Consider the following 19,714-nt stretch of genomic DNA (forward strand, 5'->3'; position numbering starts at 1 on the left):
TGCGCATGTGACAACGTTCACGTATGTGTGAACTGGCGAAAAAATCGATACGCAGAACCAGAAAGAAACCCACGAAGGTTGCGACGACTGCATCTCATCCATGCTAACTGCAGTCACTGTGCAGACAAAAATGGCCTCTCAGTGTTCCGTAGCAATAAATAGCGTTCGATGACTTCGATCGTGGCGATTTACGCAACCACTGAAACGTCCGAACTGGTTCTAACAAGAAAAACTCAAGATCAAAATACAATTTTGTTTTAGCCATCTCCGACAGGCGATACAGGGAAAGTACAAACTTCAATGGCATGGAGAACGGAGAGTAGGAAAAAGCCGGCGTTTTTTCTGCAATTACTCACGTTTAGTCCTGCTGCTTTCATCTAAGAAGGGAACATAACTTCTACTTTTCTCGTCTGACGTGATCATTCATATTAGGACAATGTTATTCGCTTTAAAGTATAACCAGCTGTGCGCAGCCTTTCCGTTGCTTTTTTGGGATAAATACCTGCCCAAGACGTAAGCGCTAAGTGTCATAATGAACACTGCTGATGCTCATAATACTGTCACGAGCACTGTCATAAGCCACGCGTAATAATCGAGTGAAAAGAGCGGTCCCAATTAAACGCTCCTTTCGAGAGTGCGGTAGCCGCACTCCACGCTCGACCTTCCGCGCTCCTGCACGTTCCCGAAACAACCGCGCCTGCACAGCTAGGTCTTGCCCTCTACGCCAACGCAGCTAAAGACTCTGCAATGTTCCTTTCGAGATAACGACGCAACGATGCGCACCAAAAAGCCAATGCACATCGAAAATGCCTGCAGGCGTTCCAATTTTCCTGTTTCGGTTTGGCGATGGGCGACACACCGCTCGGCAGTGACACACGCTTAGTGCGTTTTTTATCGCTACTCTCGATTCTGTACAGCCGAGCCTCGTCTGCACAGTAACGGCACACCGCTCTTCTATACAGAGCTTCATTTCCGAAACTGACGCCCGCGAAAGCCTACGCCTCAGCCAAAGTGAACACGATACATGTAGTTCGATGCATGTTGTTCGATGCATGTTGTTCGATGCATCCTGCATCGAAGGAGCTAGCGAGACGATCGCCAGGCTTTCGCGGTGCGGACGTCAGTGAGGAGTTTCCCACAGTGATCACTTGCGGTAACACCCCTCTGCAGTCATTAAAACACGCGAGTGAAAATTTGCTTATTACTACGAACTATAAAAAAAAAGCAACGACTACAGTAACCACAACTCTATGCAATTAGCCTCTATTCCATCTGTCTCGAGCACTTCTATACCACGCATTCAAAGTTAAATTCTCATTTTATATTAAAACGCTCTTCGAGCTATACACAAATATTCCTTGCACAGATGCTTTGGGCTCTTTGGTGAACACACCACGCGCGAAAGTTTATAGTCACAAAGTGTATAAATAACTCAAAATTCGTTATTTAAACAGCAAACTTTCGTATGCGGACGGTGGTCGAACTAGTACAGGAAAATTCTGATAATATCTGATTTGTCTACAACGCTTGTCTTCCAAGATATTCGTCGCCAAATCTGCCGCTTCGTGTGGCTGATTTCATATTCCGGGGCGGTAACAGCACAGAAACTTTCGCAATTAAGTGCTTAGCATGCCCGCCTGTTAACGATAAGCAGACACGACTATATTGCCGCAACTTGCACTATTCCGAGGCTATAGTATTTGCGCTGGTTAGCTCCTCGGAATAAGCAATTAGGCGCGCTGAATAAAAAAGGGCTCGTGACGAATATGGCAAGAGGAAAACCGAACAAACCAAGTGTGCCTTATACGATCCGCGTTGTCCTCAGCTGTATGATAAAACGCAGGCCACACCCTATGCTGGGCGATATAAGTGCATATCGTGCATATAATAAGTGCATATATAATCGTGCATATAAGTGCATATATAAGTGCCTTGAGCACCAAAAGCAAATAATAACTTGCTAATTAACATTTCGTTACAATAATTTTTATTGCATAGTATGTCTGTAAAAAAACCTGAAGTCCCTGTGCAAGACGCATTTACATAAGTCACAAGGCGTTCTAAAAAACACACACACACACACATGTGCAGTTTAACTTTGGAGGCACGGTAGATCTAACGCATTGTTAAACGGCTACCGCGCGTAGTATGTGCTGGATATCACTCACAGCGCGGTATCACGACGTCTGCTTGGCGTAGCACGATGACAATTATCTCGGAAATTGGGAGACCGAAGTGCGCTGAAGACGCTCTAGCTTGGCCAACTAAGCTTTGGCTCGGGGCAGCGGTGGAGTAAGACAGGGGGGGGGGGGGGGGGGGCTAAGCGGGATGAAGCTTAGGGCCTCACCTCGGACAGTAGGAGAAGGGGGCCCACTTATTCTAACCTGCATAGTAGATGAAACCATGGGCAACGGAACTTCGAGCGACATGTATGAAGCGAGAAAACCAGAACGAGCAGAGAGGCCCCCCGCCTAATGTAACAGCATGCGTTTAGCCTGATCATTTGGGGAGAGATTGTCGAGCTGCAAAAACAGGAATCCCCCGCCACCCTGGCGGGGCCCTCTTTCTTACGACGCGAGGTGCGTTTGCTTGGAAGAGTTTTCGTGGTTTCCTGTCAGTCCGTCTGTCCAGTGCTGTCTGGAGAGGAGAGGCAAAGGGGAAACACCTAAAAGATGTTATGTGGGATGAGGACCTAAATCTCCCTTGCCCCTCCTCACCAGCACGCCACCCTCCACCTCTCAAATAGTTCCGCCGCTGTCCTCATAGAAAGGATGTGCTGCAGTACCCCACAGTGCCTCCCATTCGACTTTTTTTTACCGTGATGGTAATTTGGGCGGGGGAGGATGAGCCCGATTACAAATGATGAGTCTGATGGCAGAGTCTAGCCAGGAAAGGAAAGAAGACGTCCCACGTGCTTTTGTACGCGCGCCGTGGGGCATGGAATGTTCACTGCTCGGGCTAGGGTTGTGGAAGAGTGAAGGGGGAAGTTGGAGACCTGGACACAAAGACCTGTCTCCAGGGCCCATTTCTGCCTAACGCTGCGCACCCTCGCGCGCGCTCGACGGTAAAAGTCGACAGAGGCGACGGAGGGCGCATAACTTCGCCCGCGCTAGGAGTCGCCCTCTCCCCTTCGTTCTCGCGCTGGGCGTCGACGGGGCGAAAGAAAAATCGAGAACCTCCCAGAACAGACGATTGCTCCTAGCCAATAGGAAGACGAGACCGGAACGGGACAAGGAGTGAGTTTGTACGGAGGAGGAGGAAATTTGTACAAGGAACTCTATGCACATGTGAACGCCTGCTTTGGCGCTAGTAAGAGACAGACGCTGCGCGCGTCTATAAAGGTAAGTTGATCGCGGGCTGCGATTCAGCCCCGAGCCGCCGGTTCAGCTTGCATAAGCTCGCCCGCTGAGGAGCTCCCGGGAGACGCACCACTCTCGGCTAGCCACGGACCATCCAGGAAGCGTGCGCCAGTCATAGCGACGGCCACCGTTGGACACCTGCGGTCGCATCACACTGACTAAGTGCCCGGTGAACAATTAGCATTCATGCGAAAATGCGCGCTTGGAAGCATCAAAGGGGTGCGTATAAACGAAAGGCGGAGTTAGAAGAGCGTGAAAAGAAGCTACCAAAGATGACAAAGTACCTACTGAATGCAGCTTCCGCAGAGCAGTGTGATCGATCTACCCAGAGTCCGTGCAAAATTCCAATAGTACCGACTGCGCTTCTGTGGAGGACTTGCCAACTCCATCACCACGATTTACTGGCAAGAAGCAAGGTTTGACTCATCTTGATTGCCTGGATCCTGCGAAAACGGTGCCAACCTCGGTCGTCCATATTTCTGAGCAACCGACACTAACCGAGCCCTGTCCTGTTCCTGAGTCAGCAACGTCTATGCTACTTGGCCGGGCCCCTGCCACAGAGCTCCAGGTGTCCGGTCCGCCACGCCCGATTTCGACTACTGCTGATCAACAGGTGCCAAACCTCCCCGATGAGCCTCCTTCTACTGACAAGCGCCAGGAAACAACACTCCAAGAACCGACTCACTCGTTTCCTGTTTGGATTCAAATAATCATGTTCCCACGCACAAAGTGTGCCTCCAGAGGACAAATAAGACGGCTTCTCGTTGCGGCAAGAGAGAAGTACAGACACCCCCGCACCAAGAGGTACGTTGCGACGTTCTCCGACGTGACCCTGCTAAATTGCCGGACGGTATTACTGACAGCTTTCAGAGTGTATGCCTTGGGAAAGGGACATTGTATTTTTAAAATCGGGCACAAAATTTTCCGTCTTCCGAAAGGCAATACAAAACTCAGAATCGCTATATGTCACCTCATCTTTTCGTGCGAAAAGCTGTAAATATGGAGGCGTACGAGCGACACTGGTTAATGTACTCGGAGTCCAAAGGTTACGCTTACTCTTTCATGTGCAAACTATTTTCGATTTCAAGCAACCCCAGTGCTTTCACCACGCACGGCTCTTCTGGTTGGAACAGAGCAGGAAAAAAAAAAGCTTGCGCACATGAAAATAGCGTCGGGCACGGGAACTAAGTGGCAGCATGGCTCGCCCGCTCTAACTCGAGCAGGACAAATGACAAGGAGCTGGTTAAGCATCTTGTCACTGAGACCGCTTACTGGACAGACGTGTTGAAGCGCGCAGTCGTTCCATTAAGCTTCTAGTTGAGCGCAACTTAGCGTTTAGGGACGGTGAGGACATTTTTGGATCACCGAGAAATGGCAACTATATGGGAGTGCTTGAGGTCATTGCCAAGTTTGATCCCTTTCTAGAAGAGCACATCAAACGCTACGTGAACAAAGCAAAAGGTCACCCATAGTATCTGTCAAAAACCATTTGTGATTAATTTATCGAGCATATGGCAAAGGCTGTCAAGGAACGTCTCGTTGACGAAGTAAAACCCGCAACATACTTTTCTTTAATTGTTGATTGGACTCCAGACCTTCCTCACGTTGATCAGCTGTCAGTTGTTTTGCGATACTATTTAAACAGGAAAGTGCACGAACGCTTTCTTGGATTCGTTCCAATTGCATTTCATACCGGCTTGTATCTTTTCGATACAGTGATGTCCCTCTTTACGACCAATGGCAACTCAATTGATGATTGTTGATAATGCGAATAATATATCCGGAAAATACAAAGGACTGCAAGCTCCAATCAAAAACCTGAACGAACTGGCAGTCTACGTCCCGTGTGCTGGTCACTCATTGAACTTAGTTGGCGCGTGTAGCGTTGACAGTTGCCTTGAGGCAGTCAAATTTTTCATTGTAATTCAGACACTGTACGTTTTCTTTGCTGCCTCACCTAAGCGATGGAGGTATCTTTTGGACAGCATCGGCGGAACTGGTCAGCAGCTTGTTTTGAAAAGTCTCTCTGAGACCAGGTGGTCAAGAGACGCTGAATCATGTAAGGCCATTCTGAAAAATTTCAAAGCAGTCTTGTCTTGCCTTGAATCTATAATAAAGACCGAGTAAGAAAACGGTGACACTAGGAACAAAGCGCACTCTGTCTTCAAGAAAATCACAAAACTAGAGACTGCATTCATGGCGATTTTCTGGAGTGAAACCTTGGAGCGCTTTGACAAAACGAGCGTAGCAATTCAGAAACCAGGCCTAGACATTTCAACTGCTGTAGACCTGCTGAGCTCTCTAGAAGGCTTTGTTAATTCTTTGCGACCTCTCTTTGATACCTTCGAAGAGAGAGCATGCACGCTAAGTACCAGTCAATGGTATCAGGATGAGGGCAAACGCATCGTTTTGAGTAAGCACCCAGACGGAAAAAGCAAAAGTGCGCTACAAGGTAGAAAAATTTTATCGTAGAGACCTACAATGTTAGGAAGGAACAGCGCCAACTAAGACGATCACGAGAGGGAAAACGCCAGAGGACAAGCGCCAACAGATTTGTCGTTCTCCCTCTCGTGATTGTCTTAGTTGGCGCTGTTCCTTCCTAATTCAAGTATGCACCATCTAGCCCAAATGAATGTTGCCCTGAACCTACAATGTTGTACTTGACAGTCTAAGCTCTGCTTTGCGAGTGCGAAAGGCTGCCTACACTGAACTCTGCGAAAGGTTCGGATTCTTAAAATTCCTGACAGAAGTTGGGCGCGAAGCCTCTCCGGCACAGAAGGCTGAGAAATTGGTGAAAACCTACAAAAATGATTTGGAATCAGCATTTTCCACTGAAGTCGTTCAGTTTGCGAACTTTCTGCACAACTCTGTGTGCCAGGACACGAGTCCCCTGGGAATAATGAAGTTGCTGCACGAAAGAAAGCTTATATTGATGTGTTTCCGAACCTTTCTATTGCTTTGCGAATGTACTTAAGCATACCCGTGGCAAACTGTGAGACCGAACGATCGCTTTCCAAGTTGTCGCTGATTAAAAATCGGCTTCGTTCGAGCCTCCTTGACGACAAAGTGAACTCTCTTGCTATCATGTTCATTGAAAGTGACCTCCACCGCGATCTAACCTTCGAACAGACTATATCGGATTTCGCCAAAGCGAAGGCGCGAGAGATGCCATCTTAAAAGAGCACTGCATGCGCTATATATGAATAGTTTCAATAAGTTCGTTGTGTTGCCTCCCAGCCTCCACGTTGCCAATGAAACGCTGAGCAGTGTAATTCAATATATGCAAATCTTCGTTGTTCCTCCCTTGTTTGTTCTTCTTGTATAGTTAGCGTGCTTATAAAGAACTGTATTTTTGTTTTTCTTATACCTGGCACGTTTATTTAGTGTCGTCCTTGCTTGTCTTACCTTTAACGAAATTCTTTTCAAATTATGTTTTGTAATTACAGTTGGTAATTTTCATCTGTATTCTAGTGCATATTTAGGGTGTTTGTATTGCTTTAAGCATCGTGTATATCTATTGCATATTTATAGAGTAGCGTGTCTAACGATTACTGCAGTCTGATGCTTGAATTTTAATAAAGAATGTTTTGGATACAACCATGCGTCTCTGAACCTGGCAACGTTTAACGTTAGAACGTTATCTAGTAAGGCGAGTCTACCAGTGTTATTGGAGGAATTAGAGGGTAGTAAATGGGATATAATAGGGCTCAGTGAGGTTAGGAGGACAAAAGAAGCTTATACAGTGCAAAAAAGCGAGCACGTACTGTGCTACCAGGGCTTAGCGGAGAGACGAGAACTAGGAGTCGGACCCCTGATTATAAGGATATAGCTGGTAACATACAGGAATTCTATAGCATTAACGACAGGGTGGCAGGTCTTGTTGTGAAAGCTAATACGAGGTACAAATTGAAGGTCGTGAAGGTGTACGCCCCTACATCCAGTCATGATGACCAGGAAGTCGAAAGCTTTTGTGAAGGCGTGGAATCGGCGATGGGTAAAGTCAAAACAAAATACACTATACTGATGGGCGACTTCAATGCCAGGGTAGGCAAGAAGCAGGCAGGAGACAAGTCAGTGGGGGAATATGGCATAGGCTCTAGGAATAGCAGCGGAGAGTTATTAGTAGAGTTTGCAGAACAGAATAATATGAGGATAATGAATACCTTCTTCCTCAAGCGGGATAGCCGAAAGTGGACGTGGAGGAGCCCGAATGGCGAGACTAAAAATGAAATAGACATTATACTCTGCGCTAACCCTGGCATCATAAAAGATGTGGATGTGCTCGGCAAGGTGCGCTGCAGTGACCATAGGATGGTAAGAACTCGAATTAGCCTAGACTTGAGGAGGGAACAGAAGAAACTGGTAAATAAGAAGCCGATCAATGAGTTAGCGGTAAGACGCAAAATAGAGGAATTCCGCATCAAGCTACAGCACAGGGATTCGGCTTCAACTCAGGAAGAGGACCTTGGTGTTGAAGCAATGAACGATAATCTTATGGGCATCATTAAGAAGTGCGCAATAGAAGTCGGTGGTAACTCCGTTAGACAGGAGACCAGTAAGCTATCGCAGGAGCCGAAAGATCTGATCAAGAAACGCCAATGTATGAAAGCCTCCAACCCTACAGCTAGAATAGAACTGGCAGAACTTTCCAAGTTAATCAACACGCGTAAGACAACTGACATAAGGAACTATAATATGGATAGAATTGAACATGCTCTCAGGAACGGAGGAAGCCTAAAAGCAGTGAGGAAGAAACTAGGAATAGGCAAGAATCAGATGTATGCGTTCAGAGACAAAGCCGGCAATATCGCTACTAATATGGATGGGATAGTTCAAGTGGCTGAGGAGTTCCATAGGGATTTATACAGTACCAGTAACACCCACGACGATAATGTGAGAGAGAATAGTCGAGAGGAACTTGAAATCCCACAAGTAACGCCGTAAGAAGTAAAGAACGCCTTGGGAGCTATGCAAAGGGGGAAGACAGCCGGGGAGGATCAGGCAACAGCAGATTTGTTGAAGGATGGTGGGAACATTGTCCTAGAAAGACTGGCCGCCCAATGTACACAATGCCTCATGACCTCGAACGTACCGGAATCTTGGAAGAACGCTAACATAATCCTAGTCCATAAGAAAGGGGACGCCAAAGACTTGAAAAATTATAGACCGATCAGCTTACTGTCCGTTGCCTACAAAGTATTTACTAAGGTAATCGTAAATAGAATCAGGAACACCTTAGACTTCTGTTAACCAAAGGCAGAACTCCATAAAGAAAGCAACAAAATCCCTATAAAGAAAGGAGTCAGACAGAGAGATACGATCTCTCCAATGCTATTCACAGCATGTTTACAGGAGGTATTCAGAGACCTGCACTGGGAAGAATTGGGGATAAAAGTTGATGGAGAATACCTTAGCAACTTGCGATTCGCTGATGATATTGTCTTGCTTAGTAACTCAGGAGACCAATTGCAATGCATGCTCACTGACCTGGAGAGGCAAAGCAGAAGGGTGGGTCTGAAAATTAATCCGCAGAAAACTAAAGTAATGTTTAACAGTCTCGGAAGAGAACAGCAGTTTACGATAGGTAGCGAGGCACTGGAACTGGTAAGGGAATACCTCTACTTATGGCAGGTAGTGACCACGGATCCCGATCATGAGAGTAAAATAACCAGAAGAATCAGAATGGGCTGGGGTGCGTTTGGCAGGCATTCTCAAATTATTAACGGCAGGTTGTCACTATTCCTCAAGAGAAAAGTGTGTAACAGCTGTGTCCTACCAGTACTCACGTATGGGGCAGAAACCTGGAGCCTTACGAAAAGGGTTCTGCTGAAATTGAGGACGACGCAACGAGCTATGGAAAGAAGAATGATGGGTGTAACGTTAAGGGATAAGAAAAGAGCAGATTGGGTGAGGGAACAAACGCGGGTAAATGACATCTTAGTTGAAATCAAGAAAAAGAAATGGGGCATGGGCCGTGTTGTAGTCGGACTGCTGGCGCGAGTTGTTGGGAACTCGGCGCTGACGCCCGTGGTTGCACCTGGGTCGCAAGCCCCAAGGGTAGCGTTGGCCTGGCGGCCTGGGGTACAACTGGAAGCATCCGAAGGTCCCGGCAAAGCATGAGTCGACTGGTAACAACAAAACAACTTGTTTATTCTAACATCGCAAAGAGTTGGCGGTCAGGTTGACCGAAGTAGAGAGACGGGAGTGCACGTTACTCAACAGAAGAAATCGGAGCCCTCTTCTTGGCGTCCGGGGGCAGCTGCTTTTATACTCTCGCAGTTGAGGGCAAGAAGGAACCCCTCCATAGACGAGCACGTGACTGTACAATGGGATAAGGTGACGCATACTGTCGTGTCGCCGCCGGTCGGGCACAATGGGGAGGAGAAGGTGGCTCACACTGTCGTGTCGCCGCCGGTCGGGCACAATGGGGAGGAGAAGGTGACTCCTACTGTCGTGTCGCCGCCGGTCGGGCACAATGGGGAGGAGAAGGTGACTCCTACTGTCGTGTCGCCGCCGGTCGGGCACAATGGGGAGGAGAAGGTGGCTCACACTGTCGTGTCGCCGCCGGTCGGGCACAATATGCACATACACTCACACACGCACATGAAGACACGTGGCATCGGAACATGCCTGGACGCGCTTGGCGGGGAGGCGTAGCGGCGACGCCGAACGGGCCAAAATGTCTGCCGCTTTGTTGCAGTCGCGCCGACTAAACCGCGCGTCGTAGGCGAAACGTAACAGCCGGACATGTAATGAGGAGGGACGATAACCGATGGTCATTAAGGGTTATGGACTGGATTCCAAGGGAAGGGAAGCATAGCAGGGGGCGGCAGAAAGTTAGGTGGGCGGATGACATTAAGACGTTTGCAGGGACAACATGACCACAATTAGTACGTGACCGGGGTAGTTGGAGAAGTATGGGAGAGGCCTTTGCCCTGCAGTGGACGTAACCAGGCTGATGATGATGATGAAGATGTCAAAGACCATGTAACATATGTGCTGAAAGGAGCAATGACAACTTTCGACATTGACAGATGCCATTCAGATGAGCGTTGCTGTGCCAGTCTAAATTGCTGCTTTGACAATGGCTAAACTTGAGACAGAATAGCATGAGGCAAAGTGAAAAGAGAACAAAGGTGCATTTTTCAGCTACATCGCCTCATTGCTCCAATGCCCATGCATTTGATAATTCATTCATAGAATGCGACGGCCTACGCAAAGCTACGTTTGGATGAACCAATGTCTGCTTTCAAACAACACAAAATTCCACTTTTTCACGCACTAACCAAGAACTGGCAGGTTTGAGGATTTACGAGTGTCAAGAAATATTGAATCTGTCATTCATATGTGTACACTTTGTCTCATTATCTTCGCATTATCAAGTGTATGCTTGAAAGCGCAGACACTAGTGCTGGCTTGCTAGCTAAACGCACTTTCAAGTGGCAGCTGGTGATAGAAGTCTTCGAGCATTTGTCTATAAAAACGTTCGCGTAGATTTCGCTGTATGCTCATGCGCTTTCAGTGCAAAGCACTGCGTGACGCCTGCCTGTCAGGCCGAGTAGGAGAGCACCAAGGGACGAAACACCAAATTGTTAATTTGGCACTGTAAATACGTATGTCTCTATTATAGTGTGCCTGTATATACACTTCGGCGATGGCAGTGATGCCAGTACTTGCAACAGTCGGCAAATTTAAAGAGCGTGCCACAGCGTTCGCTCTCCATGTGTACAATCTAACACGGCGAGTCTCTTTTTTCATGCGGAAGCAGCCTTCTGGATCTAAAAACATTGATATCGCGAGTGCAACAGAACAAAGAGGCGCTAGTGCGCATGAGGTTAAAATCGTAGTCCGCAAAATGTGGGCTATAAATAACCGCTCAAACACGTTACCGATGGGTGTCAATTTAAGGCGTGCAGTGCATTTAAAGCGTACTTTCAGCGAGGACTTCAGGCGGCGTGAAAAATGATGTCTAATCATGCATAAATAACACAAAAAAATTATTAGAGAGCATGGAATTAAACTGTGACAGTAGTGTTCTGTGGGTTTCAGGGTGTATTTCATTATTTCATACATTTGGTCTGGTCTGTCACTTCTTGGAGTGCGCTAGTTGCAACAATTCAGTGAGGCCTGAGACTCCAACATTCTAAATGGACGATTGCAAACTTTACTAGATGTGCCTCTCCGACCCTGAGGCAGTTGGTCTGCTTGTCGCTAATATTTTAGAAATGTAACTGTGTAATGGGATGTACTGGAAATGTGCTCCTAGGCAATCTGTCTGCTCCACAAGAGTGTCTGCTTGTGCATTTATTAAAGGTAGAGGATGAGTTTCGCGGCCTTTTATTTTGTTCACCCTGTTCCAGGCTTCTCGGTTGTCTGTATATGAATTGATGCCACTGATGTATTTTTCCTAACTTTCCCGTTTAGCGCGGCGGCATTTTCTACTACTTTGTGACCTAATCGCCTTGAAGTTAATTAGGTTGTCTGTGTTTGGGGAGATACAAAGGAGGTGCGAAGCCTTATTTTGATTTTCCGGGCTTCCCTATACACTCCTCGTTCAGCCATGGAATACGTCGTTTCGAAGGCGACGCATTCGTTTGGGGTATACATATTCTTGCAGCATCAATAATAAATGCTGTTATATAGGCTACTGCATCGTCTACACTGTAAGTACATGGATATCATTCCAGGGCAGGTGTGTTAGCTCGCAAAATGTCGTCCAGTCGGCTGAATCGACTTTCCATCGAGGAACCTGTGCAGAACGTTCATCTTGTTTTGTAAGGTTTATAATAAGTGATCACTTTCATAAGGGTTCTTAATCACATCCCGCTCCGGATATGGCACAAGTGCGCTGAACGCTATGCTCAGGTCTATGGAAGAAAATGTCTTGTGCGTAGCGCTGTAGAATGTTGGTTCTTTCTTGTTAAGCAAGCAGGCACTTGCTGAGTATACGAAGTTTTCTATTATTCGTCATCTCGCATCACAGCGAAAGTCACCCCACGGTGTACTATGCGCGTTTAAATTACCGACACAATGTAAGGATGATGGAACTCATCAACAAATATCTGAAATGTTCTTCTAGAATGCTGATAACACAGGAGCTGTATACAGATGTGATGGCGAGTAGTTTATTGATAGCACCGCTTCGATAGCAAAGAGGGTCTCGGAGTTGCAGTTGCCGACAGGCAACGCCTCATTTTACTATTATAGCTACACCGCCGGCCGATGCAACAGCGTCATCTATTTCTTTCCGGAAAATAGCGTATTGCCAGAGAAAGTTTTTATGTATACTTAAGATGTGTCTCCTGAACACATATCACCTTGGGATCGTATTTGTGCAATAGTTCTTTATTGTCATCGAGGTTGTGCATAAGACCTCCCACGTTCCAGTGTTATATTAGTGCGTTCATATTGTCTGTGTTTTTGTGCTGTGTGTCAAGACGAGTGAAGTTGGCTTACGGAGGCGACGCGCCTCTCCCGAATCTCCCCAGTTCGCTGCCCAGCGCTCGCTACGTAGGCGCGCTCAGCGCTTGCACGAAGCTACACGTCTCTTTTTTTTTTTTTTTAGTGTGGTCAAGAAGTGTAGTGAAAAAATGATGGATTATCGTTGAGGTGTGGAAAAAGACAAAATTGTGAAGCGAAATGGACGAGAACGCTTGAAAAATGCCGTCTCGTGGGGTTCGCTCCACGTACACAGAGGAGCTAACGTGTACAAATGCAAAATGTAGACAACATTCACAAACAGGGACAAAATTTTATTTTCTGCACTAATGATCAAAGCACAAGAAAGAACAGCCAAGAATAACCGTTAATCATTTTCACTTCTTCGCAACCGCCCTTAATTTACGCACGTTTGCATCAGCTTTTGCAGCAGCAGTGTCATTTCTCTTCTTGCAATAATTGTTGACAATCATATGGTGTGCAACATGCAAGCGAGTGCCATAACCTTTGATGAATACTACACGTGTTCCTTTACAAGCAGTGTAACCTATTCTCTGAAAAATGCAAACATATATTTTTCGCTGTCTGTAATGTGTTCCTCTATTTTTTTTGCAGAAGGGCACAAACAATACATAGAATTCCATCAGAGCGGACACTCCGCGCTCTCAATGTGTTGCATCCTATTCAGCAGTTCGAGGAGAACGTTCACCTTCTTGATCTCATTTGGAAATACGTAATTTCCAAAACGCTTTAGGCTTTAGCTGAGGAAGCACGCAATTATCTCCATATCAACGGCGACGGTACCATGGCGTCACGACGGAAAGCGCAGGCCGTATAAGAGATAATGAGTGGGCTGCGAGGGTACACACGCACGAGGGAAGAGGCGGGTAAGCCCGCTCTTCTCTGGCGCGCATTTATACAAGCAGCGCAGCGACAGAACGTTCGTCAGAGGCCACTGACCCTTTCGAAGGCTGTTCCACAAACTCGGCCTTGCCGGTCGTACAGGTGGCAGCGGACCCCCGACGAGCCCACGTCCAGCGACGCCACGTACGAGGTGTGGCCATCACCGGGCCTGCGAAACAATACATGCAAACACGGTGAGCATCACCATTCAGGAGTACAGGGCCGGATTAAGAAGAATGGTGGCCCTGGGCTAATGCGCATGCAGGCCCCCTTTCCCTATACTGACCGCAGCCCCGTCGCCTGCTAGGCTACTGGAAGTATGCCATGTTTCATTTTAATTCCACCAAATTAAAAAAAACTAAGTGCGATGAACGGGATTATTATTATTATTATTATTATTATTATTATTATTATTATTATTATTATTATTATTATTATTATTATTATTATTATAAGGAAAACAGCAAAACTTGCTTGAAACGCGTGCAGTTGTAAACGCCAATACATATGTTCACTTTGTGATTAATCTGCGTTCTGTTTTCAGCAAAAGCTAGGCTTCAAGGAAAAGTTTAGTGCACTCAAGACGAACAAAAATGTAGAAAAGACAACACAGCTCGGATGTCGATCCTTCTGAAGTTAGGCTTCGTTTGCATCACTAAGTTCAATCCCGTGAGGAGACGCATGTTTGTATCTAAATCATTCTTTATTAAAATCACGCATCAGACTGCACTAATCGTAACACACGTTGCTCTATAAATATGCAATAGATATATACAATACTTAACGCAATAGAACACCATAAAAAAAGCACTAGAATCCAGATGAAAATTACCAACTGCAATTAAAAAACATTATTTGAAAATATTTTTGTTAAAGGTAAGACAAGCAAGGACGATACCTACTAAACGTGGCACTATCAAAAACAACAAAAATACAGTTCTATATAAGCACGCTAAATATCATAAGAAGAACAAACAAGAGACGAACAACGAAGATTTGCATATCTTGAATTACACTTCTCAGCGTTTCATTGGCAACGTGGAGGCTGCGAGGCGACACAACGAACTTATTGGAACTATTCATGTATAGCGCATGCAGTGCTCTTTTAAGATGGCATATTTCGCGCCTTCGCTTTGGCGAAATCCGATATAGTCTGTTCGACGGATAGATCGCGGAGGAGGTCACTTTCAATGGAGACGATAGCAAGCGACTTCACCTTGTCGCCAAGGGGGCTCGAACGAAGACGATTTTTTTTTAGAGCGCAGCTCTTTGGCGTCCGTTCCTGGGTTTCGCGTCGTCGTCGGCGTTGTCGTCGGCCTCGTAACCAGCTCCGCCCCCCTTTCATCCCCCCAGCGCTAGCAGCGACCGACTGATACCGATGGATGCCGCTGACGCCGCTAGAGAGTCAAGATAACGTGACTGCATAGAACACCGTCGCCGCCATGCAGAAAGAGGAGGAAAGGGTCCCCCCCCCTGTTCTTGTGTGGCGGATAGGGTGCTCTTCAGTTGCCGACGCGCCGGTTATTTCACGTAGGCCCCGGCACGTCGACGAATACGTGACCACCTTCCCACGGCTAGACCTGGTTCTTAGCGCTGCGGAAGCGAGGGTATCATATTGTTTGTGTCGGCATCGGCGGCGTTGTCCCTGAAACCAACTCCGCAGCTGGGGTTGACTCACTATCGGCGTCAGCGGCATCAGTCAGTCGCTGCTATCTCTTCCCTCCTCCCTTTATCGTGTTGTCCGCTTGCTGCGCGCGCTTCTGCCCCCATCGTTTGCCGCTGGGTGTACACGCCGCCCCCTCCCCCCTCTTCCTGCGAGTCTCCGGTTGTCAAAGCGCCGGCTCGAACTTAATTCCTTTCTTCGCTCCTCCTCCAATGCAACCCCTTTGCGGTGGCAATCAGAGAGCCAGATCGGTGGCGACGGATCTGTATATGTGCACCGCCCGAGCCGAAATTGCCGCTGCCGTTCGCCCTGTGCGGTGGAAATCAGAGAGCCAGATCGGTGGCGGCGGATCTGTATATGTGCACCGCCCGAGCCGAAATTGCCGCTGCCGTTCGCCACTGCGAAATTATCTGCCAGTTCTTTCTGAGCCATGAGCGAGACGACCGATGGAAGTCCTCCGTCTGCTGCTGCTGCTGCTGCTAAACGAGCTGCCAGAGCAGAGGCCCAGCGCCGTCGCCGTCAGAATCCAGAGGTGCGTGCCGCCGAAGCAGAAGCTTACCTAGTGGAGTCTTTGTTAAAGGAATACGTGTGAAAAATAAAAAAAAAATTCTGTGATAGCGCATACATGTGTTGCTCGATTTCTTTGCCTCAATCTATCGAAAAGGTGAAACAGCTTATTTGCTGCGCTCAAATTTCGCATTAGGAAGTAACGTAATCGTCGGTAATTCTTTTTTTTTTATCAGCGACAACTTGGAAAACGATCGTTCCGTCTCACACTTTGCCACGGGTATGCTTAAGTACATTCGCGAAGCAATAGAAAGGTTCTGAAACACATCAATAAGCTTTCTTTCGTGCAGCAACTTCATTATTCCCAGGGGACTCGTGTCCTGGCACACAGAGTTGTGCAGAAAGCTCGCAAACTGAACGATTTCTGCGGAAAATGCTGGCTCCAAGTCATTTTTGCAGGTTTTCACCAACTTCTCAACCTGCTGTGCCAGAGAGGCTTCGCTCCCAACTTCTGTCAGCAATATTAAGAATCCGAACCTTTCGCAGAGTTCAGTGTGGGCAGCCTTTCCCAATCGCAAAGCAGAGCCTAGACTGTCAAGTACAACATTGTAGGTCTCTACAATAAACGTTTTTCTACCTTGTAGCGCACTATCGCTTTTTCCTTCCGGGTGCTTACTCAAAACGATGCGTTTGCCCTCATCCTGACAACATTGATTGGTACTTAGCGTGCGTTCTCTCTCTTCGAAGGTATCAAAGAGAGGTCGCAAAGAATTAACAAAGCCTTCTAGAGAGCTCACCAGGTCTACAGCAGTTGAAATGTCTAGGCCCGGTGAAGTGCTACGTACGCTCGTTTTGTCAAAGCGCTCCAATATTTCACTCTAGAAAATCGCCATGAATGCAGTCTCTAGTTTTGTCATTTTCTTGAAGACAGAGTGCGCTTCGTTCCTAGTGTCACCGTTTTCTTCCTCATTCTTTGATATAGATTCAAGGCAACACAAGACTGCAGTGAACATTTTCAGAATGGCCTTACGTGATTCAGCGTGTCTTGGCCACCTGGTCTCAGAGAGATTTTCAAAACAAGCTGCTGGCCAGTTCCGCCCATGCTGTCCAAAAGATACCTCCGTCACTTAGGTGAGACAGCAAAGAACACATACAGTCCCTGAATTGGAGCGAAAAATTTGACTGCCTCAAGCAACTGTCAAAGCTACACGCGCCAAGTTCGGTGAATGACCAGCACACTGGACGTGACTGCCAATTCGTTCAGGTGTTTGATTTGAGCTTGCAGTCCTCGGTATTTTCCGGACATATTACTCGCATTATCATAAGCTTGGCCCCTAGAAACATCAATTGAGATGCCATTGGTCGTAAAGAGGGACATCACGGTATCGAAAAGATACAAGCCGGTACGGAATTCAATTGGAACAAATCCAAGAAAGCGTTCGTTCACATTCCTATTTAAATAGTATCGTAAAACAACTGACAGCTGATCAACGTGAGTAAGGTCTGGAGTCCAATCAACAATTGAAAAGAAGTATTTTGCTCGTTTCACTTCGTCAACGAGACGTTCCTTGACAGCCTTTTGCCATATGCTCGATAAATTCATCACAAATTGCTTTTGACACATAAGATGGGTGACATTTAGCTTTGTTCACGTAGCGTTTGATGTCCTCCTCTAGAAAGGGATCAAACTTGGCCTCAAGCACTCCCATATAATTGCCATTTCTCAGTGAACCAAAAATCTCACTGCTCCTGAAAGCTAGGTTGCGCTCAGCTGGAAGCTCAACTACAACGACTCCACGCTTCAACACCTCTGCCCAGTAAGCGGGCTCAATGACAGGATGCTTAATCAGCTTCTTGTCAATTGCTTTGCTCGAGCTAGAGCGGGCGAGCCATACTGCCACGTAGTTCCGGTGCTCGACGCTATTTTCATGTGCGCAAACCTTTTCTTCTGGTCTTTTCCAATCAGAAAAGCCGTGCGTGGTGAAAGCACTGGGGGTTACTTGAAATCGAAAATAGTTTGCACATGATACAGTAAACGGAACCTTTGGACTCTGAGTACATTAACCAGTGTCGCTCGTACGTATCCCCATTTACAGCCTTTCGCACGAAAAGATGAGGTGACATATAGCGATTCTGAGTTTTGTATTGCCTTTCGGAAGACGGAAAATTTTGTGCCCGATTTTAAAAATACAATGTCCCTTTCCCAAGGCATACACTCTGAAAGCTGTCAGTAATACCGTCCGGCAATTTAGCAGGGTCACTTCGGAGAACCTCGTAACGTACCTCTTGGTTTGGGGGTGTCTGTACTTCTCTGTTGCCGCAACGAGAAGCCGTCTCGTTCATCCTCTCCAGGCATACTTTGTGGGTGGGAACATAATTATTTGAAGCCTAACTAAGAAGAAACAAGTGAGTCGGTTCTTGGAGTGTTGTTTCCTGGCGCTCGCCAGTAGAAGGAAACTCATCGGGGAGGTTTGGCACTTGTTGATCAGCGGTAGTAGAAATCGGGCGTGGCCGACCGGACACCCGGAGCACTGTGGCAGGTACCTGGCCGAGTAGCATAGACATTGCTGACTCAGGAACAGGACAGGGCTCGGTAAGCGTCGGTTGCTCAGAAATATGGACGACCGAGGTTGGCACCGTTTTCGCAGGATGCAGAAAGATGAGTCAAACCTCGCTTCTTGGCAGGAAACCGTGGTGATGGAGTTGGCAGGTCCTCCACAGAAGCACAGTCGGTACTATCGGGAGTTTGACACTGACTCTAGTGTAAGGTCGCTCTGATTGTTCGTGTTCTTAAGTGTCACGAATCGGCCACGTGCTTTGTGTATAGAGAGGGGGTTCACTTCCCCCCATGTCAGCCGGGCGACAGTTGCTGTGTTATGTGGGGTCACAGGCACCGCGCGGTGTTGGGTGACGCGTCGCGGCAGGTGCCAGGAGGGCGAGTGCCGATTCCGGGAAGTCGGCATTGTGCGCACGGTGTTGGCAGTCCGCCGACGGTCACACGAGTCCACACAGACCAGCCTTGAAAGGGACCGCTGTACAAGGTATTGTGGGTGTGGCTCCCGAGTGCCTGACTAATTGGAGGCGCCGCCGAGGTTAAGAAGGGCTTAGCAACTCTGACCCCGTTCCGCATGCAGTGAGCATGGACCTAATCTTCTACTCGTCCGGAACGCAATCGCCAGCCTTGTTGTTGGGTGCGACTGCCTGTGTGGTGTCGAAGGCCAGCTTACAGTGCACGCTGTAGGAATGCGGTGCACACGTAAAGAGTGCATTCGGACGACGCCGTCTTGGAAACACGCACTCGGAGAACTTTGTCTTGTAGACAATAAGTTTCAAGGACAAGGAGGGCCATCAGTCTCCCACGCGGACAAACTTTGAGTACGGCCGCACTACGTGGTATCGATGCCCCTGCTTCCGAGACAGTTGCGGCCCAGAGACGCCCTTGGGATTTGAGGCGGTCTAGCGATAACTTGTTCGGGCCTGGCGTGTTTTGCTGAGCCCGTCACTAACTACGAAGAAATGAGAGGGCATCGGAGTTTTAGGGAAGAAGGAAAAGAGCTTTGTTTTCCAATATGTTTATTTTGAAGAGTAAGCCCATCCCTGTTGGTTGAGGCTTAACAAATGGTTGACTCTGATTGGCAACTGAACCTGTGGGACGGGCCAACGGCCCTACCGCCTTTTTTTCTTTGTGTAATTGGGCTATAAAAATCGGGACGACATGCTGTCCCTCAGACTTGGCTGAAATTAGGATTGCTGATAGATCAGTGAGCCTCCGTACTATGTACGTTAAGACGAGTCTGGGCTCTAACAGTCATTGAGACAGTCGAAGAGTGAGACTTTGTTTCTC

General features: G+C 47.4%; 1 protein-coding gene across 2 annotated transcripts in view; it reads right to left on the minus strand.

The window, feature by feature from the left end:
* LOC142573119 (glycerol kinase 5) overlaps positions 1-19,714 on the minus strand; it is a 227,708-nt gene that overhangs the window by 100,931 nt on the left and 107,063 nt on the right. For both annotated transcript variants that reach the window (XM_075682640.1, XM_075682641.1), the window contains exon 2: positions 13,758-13,869. In XM_075682640.1, coding sequence (XP_075538755.1) covers positions 13,758-13,869 — 112 coding nt within the window. The remainder of the gene's footprint in view (positions 1-13,757; positions 13,870-19,714) is intronic.

This window comes from Dermacentor variabilis, chromosome 2 (assembly GCF_050947875.1).
Source record: "Dermacentor variabilis isolate Ectoservices chromosome 2, ASM5094787v1, whole genome shotgun sequence".
NCBI lineage: Eukaryota > Metazoa > Arthropoda > Arachnida > Ixodida > Ixodidae > Dermacentor > Dermacentor variabilis.